General features: G+C 30.4%; 1 protein-coding gene across 1 annotated transcript; it reads left to right on the plus strand.

Annotated features, from left to right (window-relative positions):
• The first annotated feature begins 3,215 nt into the window (after nt 1–3,215).
• On the plus strand, nt 3,216–4,753 carry LOC136082771 (uncharacterized). The gene is made up of 5 exons (XM_065802194.1): nt 3,216–3,360; nt 3,567–3,712; nt 4,108–4,313; nt 4,435–4,633; nt 4,736–4,753. The coding sequence occupies exons 1-5, from the start codon at nt 3,216–3,218 to the stop codon at nt 4,751–4,753; spliced, it is 714 nt and encodes a 237-aa protein (XP_065658266.1).
• Nucleotides 4,754–8,146: the final 3,393 nt, after the last annotated feature.

Below are 8,146 nucleotides of genomic sequence, written 5' to 3' on the forward strand. Positions count from 1 at the left end.
GCGCGTTTGAAATTTTAACTTATGCGAGTTAAAATAATAAACTTAAAAATTCGTGGTTTATAATATAAAGTGCTGGCTATTAACCCATGCATTTAAAAAATATACGCAAGTCCGTCGCACCACAGGGCTACTAGGGACTTGCTTGTCGTTGTCGTTTAAAATATATTTTATTTGTTGAAAATATATATTAACATATATCAGTAGTACTATGTAGTTGTAAGGAAACTCGCAGAAGACTTAAGAAAAGTCTTTTCATCGAGAACCTTTAAAATACAAAATAAACTAAAACTTTAAGGAGTAAAGACACACATTAATTTTTTGAGGTCTACTGTTCAGTAATATTTTATTATGTATAGTTGCTAACAATTTTTTTTTTTTTAATTTTTTTATTTATGTTTTATTTCTTTTTTATTTATTTTTATAGCTTAATTTGTTCTTTCCCAGATAGCATGAACACGTTGGCCCGACGTCGGGCCAACGTGTTTTATATCAGCTAGAAAAATTACGTCGGTATAACGTACGAAAAACAACGTTTTAAATGTGCATTGTGGTTTTCTGCGCTTAGGATGCTCAATAATTGAGTAAACAAAACGCAGAAAACTACAATGCACATTTAAGACATAGTATTTCCTACGTTATGCTGACGTAAATATTCTTGCCAAATAAAACCTAGTATTTAAATACAAAAATGACCGTATTTACGGTCATTTTTGCATTTTTAATCGAAACTGTAAAAGAAAAATTCTTGGCAAACTTTTTCCATGCTTTTGACGTAACTTAATTTGTTACTTTTTTTTATTACGTTTTTTTTACGTTTACATATAATTTTTTGTAGTTTTTTTTTTTACGTTTTTTACTTTTTTTAAAACTTTTTATTACGTTTAAGCATTGAGTATAAAGGTATAAAAAATGGAAGTGAAACTGGTTATTTTTGGGAACTATTTATTTTTAATTAAGTTTACGTTTTTACGTTGTTTTTTTTTTCATTGTTTTTATTACATTTTTTTATTATGTTTAGGCGTTGTAAATATCAGATATAGGCCGGTGGCCAACATTGATTATCACTTCATCCCGTTGGACACATCTAATAACTGAAATTTCTAAATTGAATCAAGCGTTTCTTAGTATTAACATTTTAAAAATATGAACTTGCCCCTTTTCTACTCAGCAGTTTTTTCACAATCTATCATTTTACTTTCCTTTATCGTGCATTATCGTTTTCTAACGATTAGTCTATCGTTGATAATTAGTAACTTACGGAACAACTAAAGCGACCGAATATGAATTAAAACTTTATAATAAATCTTTCCGTAAAATATCTCTGCACGTTTGGTTAAAAATATAAACAGACAAAATGGCAGCTACATCGTTAAGCGATAATGATTGTTTAACTGATTTTGATGATATACCGAATAAATGCATTAAAAAATGCAGTACTAAAGCTATAAAAAAATATTTAGCACACGAAAAAGGTGGTGCAAGCTTCGAAATAAAAATGGAGATGTGGCAAGATTTTCTTTTAGAACCATTAACGCTAAAACAGAAGAGGAATTCAACTCAATGGCAGATATTGTAGAAATGGAAAGCTTTGCCATGGGTTATTTTTACCATCCAAAATGTTACGAACGTATTTGCAATGTTTTCAAACTTGAAAGAACAGAAAATAATAAGCAGACAGAAAAAATTGACTGGGATGAACACCAACAAACTGAGCTAAAAGAATGTAGGAAAACTAATATAGATGATGAAATGCAACAATCGACATCTATAAATGCAAGGACTGACGAAGATCAGCCAAAAAGAAAAAAATTTCGGTGTAGACAATTGGGTGAGAGTAATTATTTGTGGCCAGATATATGTCAAAATATGTCAGGGTTAGGGTTAGGGTTAGGGTTATGTCAAAAGAAACAAAAATGGAACAATAACAAGGTAAAATTGTACATTATTAACTAATTTTATTTAATAATCTATAGCTAATGCATACTTTATACCATAGTTTTTCTCAAAAATCTCTCTTTATTTTATTTTTTAATTTGTTTTTATTTGGTTGACGTCAATGGTGCGAAAATAAGTATTATTAAAATTAAAAAAATAATTTTTTGTTTGTATTGCAAACAGTTTAACAGGAAAATTATATTTTGACAATGTAACTAAATTTTTTTTTTTTAAATTGCATTAGAGTAATTTTTTGATAATAACTGTTGAGAGGGTAATAACTATTTAGAAATATTTTTTTTCAATGCTGGTTTCAGGTATCTCTAAAACGAACGCTTGAATCACCTTCAAGATCAGAAACATTTGATTGTGGGAGGTTAAGAGAAGCAGCCAACTATAAATTCGATGAAAATATTCTTATACATATTAACGGAAAGATTTGTGTTGCTCTTGAAGTTAAATATCATCGAACGTGTTACATAAGTTATACAAAGTGTTTAGCAAATCAACACAAAGGTCAGCCTAAAGTTCAATATTACAATAAATTTTTTCATATATTTTCAAATGAAATAATAATAGAAAAATTACTTAAAAAGAAGAAAATCATGTTTATGTCAAAGTTGTTTAGTCTATTTGTTTCAATCGTTTATCGTGAAGAAAATATTGATGCCAATAATTATAAAGTGTCCCGTTTAAAGTCAAGGATTCAAGCAGCTTTTCCACAATTAATTTTCCACACACCTGGTAAAAGAAATTCAAGTGAAATAGTTTTGCTTGAAAATCTATCAAGTGGCCATTTTGCTGAAAAGAGCCTTGTTTATGATAATGAAACATCACAAAGTGAGTCTTCTCAAACAGAACCTTTGTCAGATACAGATAAACCTCAAAATATCAACTATGAATTTGTTGATACGAGTAGCATATATAGAACAGCATTGCATTTTCGAAATATAATAAATACAACTCCTGATTTCTTTTCAACATGGCCTCCATTATCTTCTGAATTCTCATTTAAAAATATAGAGAACATTGTACCACCTGGGTTATTCAATTTTTTTGTTTGGCTGTTAGGTATTGATGATGAACCAAAAATTGAATCCTACATATGTATAGAGGAAACCATTAAAAAAAAGTCTTATCTTTAATTCAAGATTGCATATATATAAGTTCAAATGGGCGCAAGCAAACACCTAAATCTGTGGCATTGTGCCACAGATTTAGGTGTTTGCTTGCGCCCATGGCAACAACTCTTTTGATCCAGTTATCTGCCTTGTTGCCCAATGGCAACAAGGCAGATAACTGGATCAAAAGAGTTGATAAAAATATTGAGTGGTTTTGGTCATTGTATATCATATTTGGCAACAATGAGATATGAAACAGCATTAGCGTCTATCAATCTAAAGGAAGATGTAGTTTTACCACAAGGTAAGATTAAACAATATCTATGATGAAAAATAATTTTAACTATAAAGTGATCAAAACAAGGCTTTTGTAAGATTTATCACCATAATATAAACAATAATATATTCAAAAAATCAAAATAAGTATATAATTTATCTTAATAATATCTTAATTTTTTTATCGGGTTTATACAATAAATTTCTGGTCTTCTAAATCAAATTTTTAATCAGGAACTAAAGACACATCACTGTCAATTTTGGTTTGGGACAACATTGATTTCGGTGAGGAAACAAGATCTGGGAAAGGAACTACTCATATGGCTAATGGAATCATTGTTCAACCTTTAAATATTGGACCAACCCAAGAAAAAAGAGAGGTATAAACAATGCGCAATGTAAGGGGAAAAACGAAAGGGACAGTTTTCACTAATTTATAAATACAATTTTTCTTTTCTAATCTTTGCTATATTAGGAAAGATATAGAAAAGAATGGATTAAAGTTTTTAAAAAGGTGGCTGAATGACATCTTGCCCTTCCCCCCTCACATGGAGCACTGCATATCAATTATACTAAATCAAAATTAGAAACTTTATGATCTTTTTTGAAACATTTATCTTGTTTGTTAAAACTACATAGTTTTATAGCTAATGATTCTTTTTTTTTAGTAGGTGTTCATTCATTTATGTTTCTTGATTGGATTTAGCTATTTTCTATAAAAAAAACTTCATTCTTTTAGTAATCCACTTCATACAATTTCACTTTTTTTTATTAGATAACAGTTTCAAAACGACCTCGAACAATTCAAGAACCACTTTCTAGCATATTACCTTATCAGATTGGGAAAAAAGAATCACCCAAGCTTAAAAAGCTAATCGAAAAAATAAACATTGATCTTGTCATTTCATCTATATCAATAGAGAAAGTTAAGGATCAAGATAGGGCTCAAGATAAGTCAAATTCAAGAAAATTCCTTTCCGAGTTGGACTGCTTTCAATATTGGTCAAAACAAAGCTGCCTCTCATGTCTCATACATTGGATATTTACCAGCTGTTGATGCTCCTGTTACTGATATTGCAACAATATACACAATATTACGTAGAAGTGTTGATATTATAAACAAACTAAATTTGAAGTATGGAGTAATTGTCTGTGATGAGGCTGTGTATTCAAAAATTCAAATGGTTCGGTGGAAGGAACCTGAGTTTTCGAATAGATTTGTAGTAAGACTTGGCGAATTTCATACTATGATGTCATTTATGACTGCTATTGCTAAAAGATTTGATGGATTCAGTTTTAAGGTATTTAATTAGTTTTAAACATAAGGATGAAAATTGTAGAAGTTAGCTATTTCTATTTAGAGATAAAGATATTTTTACAAAATTTGATTTTTTGTGTTAAAGTTTTTGATTAAATCATAAACTTTAATTTTTTTTTAATATTTGCAAGCTATCATTTATTGGTTTATTAAAACTGCAAACTTTGGGCATTAATATATCAGTTTCAATTTAAGGATATTGTCATTGAATCTGGTCTAGTGGCAAGGGAGCAGTTAAAGGTATTCTCACAGGTAAACACTATAACAGAAGCATAATGGTGCATAAAATCATGTTTGAGGCTTTAAGTCGCCTTAGATTTGAATCATTCTTGAACTCCTTGGATGTTGACAACCGACATGAAGTAGAGGATTTCTGCTTGTTATTAATGGAACTACATGGAACTTCTGAATTCCAATGGTATATTGAAAGTGGTTTGTTTGTTGAAATTAGAGAAAGGTATAGTATCCAAATTTTCTTTATTTTTTTTAATTAATAAAGTAATTTATACAATTAATTTAATGTTCTTTTTCTTGAGAACTTTTTGTAAAAAATAAAGATAGGTATAAAAATAAAGATAGGTAATAAAGATAGTGATATTTTTGCAATTACTGAGTTTATTTTTTGAAACCGTCTCAAATATTAATTTATTTACTCAGGTATGATGAATTTGTTAAAATCTCCTCAGAAAGATCAAGCACTTTTAGATTTTGGAGCTCTTATATTGATATGGTTTGGCTGATGCTGTTATTCCTTCGTGCTACTAGAACAAGAAATTGGGAGCTTCATTTAGAATGTGTGAGAATGATGTTACCCTGGTATTTTGCATACGACAGAGTCAATTATGCAAGGTATCTCTGTCCTTACTGGTTAGAGATGAAAGCAATAGATAGCACGCATCAAGATGTGTTTAAGTTTATTGTTTTTGCACTAAAAAAATAAATAGTATTGAAACATTGTGCTACATCTGCATGAAATTAATTTATATTTTTGTATATATATTGTATATATATATTTATAACTACAAATGTTTATATTGTACTTATAACTACATTATTCTTTTATAATTTAACTCCCTTTGATTGTTTAGAAGATATATTTAAAATCCTATTATTACACAATGTGTAGTTGTTTTAAGTTACAAACATTTCGCGGTTACACTAAGTGTCATTTTTACAATATTGCTTACATTTAAGGCCTTCTGACGGAGTTTAAAAATAACTGGACAGTTCAACGTCAAGCCAGTTCTTTCTCAGCTATTGCATGTGATCAGGCAATAGAACAAACGTGTAATAGAGATTGTAAAACCAATGGAGGCAATACTCTCAATCGAGGAGCTGTGCAGAGATGGATTCTATCTCAACCAGAAAGATCGTTAATTGCCCAACAATGTAAATTACTCAATGGCTATGTTAAGGAATCTAGGTATTTTTCTGTATTTTTATTGGTTTCTTTCTTACTTGTATACATGTATCAATGTTGTAAATCATTCTTTGCAATCATTGTAATCATTCACTAGTTGCAACCCTGCTCCAATCCGCTCCAGTTTATAAAGAAATAAGGTAAACATAACAGAACGTCTGATGAGTTCCATTCTTAACCTAATGTTTTAGTTGTTATATTATTATATTGTTGTATACCATTTTTACTAGTTAATATGGTCTTATAAGACAAATATTGATTTCTGATTTTAAGGGTTCGTAAAGATTTGTAACAAGAATTAGGAAAGATGAAAAATCAGTTATTGATGTAATGGAAACAGTTTCTTCAATGATTAATCCATTTGAAAACGAAGTCACAAATGATCTTGTAAATATTGTTACTGGGATTGTTGCAGATAAGGAAACTACAAAAGATCTAGATCGAGCTTACCAGATAGGAGACAAAAACTGTGTTGATTTCATAAGGAATAACCTGAATAGTGATGATCCGAATATTTTTATCAGAAGAAAAATGTTAAAGCTAAAAACATTCGCAAGCTACAAAAATATAGTTAAACTGTCCACAGGAAAAACTGTAGTTTTAAAAAACGACTGTAACTTTTGGGTTCGTTGTTTGCTTTTTGCACGTAACCGTGACATAAATATGGAAGAAGTACTGAAGTATTCGTTGAGAGTATTCCCGCCTCAGTTGGCATCTTTCGACAGATCTTTACTAAAAACAACGAAGTCGAAGCTTATGAATATACTCGAAGATTAATGTATTGATAAGTTATCAGTGGATATTCCTAAAAACAACGCATTAATTTTGGACGGTATGGCTATATTGCAATTAATTAAACCTATACCCGAAAATTTTGGGAAACTCAGTCGATTGATATTCACTATGGTAATAAATTTTGCTCTTAGGCATAAGTCAAATAGAGTTGACTTTGTTACGGACAGGTATCGAAATATATTGGTATCAAACACGCCGAGCGACAAAGACGAGCTGAATCTGGTGTCCAGAATGTTACTATATTTGGGCCTGATCAAAAAGTACCGAAACAATGGAAGAAGTTTATGAGTGTTGGCAGCAATAAAGAGGAATTGGTTAAGTTTCTCTTGGAAGAATGGAAAAGTTATGCAATAAATGAAATAGAGATATTTATTACACATGGTGATAGCACATACTGCTTCAGAAATTCGATTTGTACGGAATTGTCTGAACTTCGTAGCGACCACGAAGCTGATACTCGGTTATTGTTACATTGTAAACACGCTTCGGTTTCATATGCTCATGTTATACTTGCAAGCCCCGATACAGATGTGTTCGTAAGTGCATTATACCATAGTTGGTTTATCTCTGCAACTCTTCATTTTGAAACAGGATGTAGAAACAAACAACGTATCCTTAATGTAAATAAAATCGCAAAAGAAATTGGTTACGATTGGTGTGATGCAATGATCGGATTCCATTCCTTTACAGGTAGATTCAAATTAAATTTTATAAGTGAAATCATTATCTTTCTTGCAAAGAATTTATTTCATGCACTATTTTGCTACTTTATCAAAAATTATGTATTAAATTGTGCTGTTTATCTGAACTAATTTTGTATCTGAAAACGTAAATGTTTGAAGTGTTTCTACTTATTACTTAGGTTGTGATGCAGTGTCTACTTTTCAAGGAAAAGGTAAATTATCTGCCCTTAAGACGGCAGAAAAGAAAAAAGAATATTGTACAGCATTCCGAGGTATCGGAATGTCACTAGACGTATCAGATGACGTTGTTAATGGCATACAGAAATTTGTTTGTCACCTTTATGGTGCAAGCAAAGAAGATGTTGTCAATAAAGCACGATATTACTTGTTCAAAATGGGCAAATCTACAGAAGAGATGCTCCCTCCAAAATATGATTCGCTTATTATACACATTAAACGTGCCAATTATGATGCTTACATCCGAAAAAATGCATTGAAAGGTATATTAAATGTTCCTTCGCCCGATGGCTATGGTTGGTCTTTAAATGGAGACCAGGTAAACTTGGTTTGGACAACAAATACACCTGCACCCGATTCC

Source organism: Hydra vulgaris, chromosome 07, assembly GCF_038396675.1.
Source record: "Hydra vulgaris chromosome 07, alternate assembly HydraT2T_AEP".
NCBI classification, from domain to species: Eukaryota; Metazoa; Cnidaria; class Hydrozoa; order Anthoathecata; family Hydridae; genus Hydra; species Hydra vulgaris.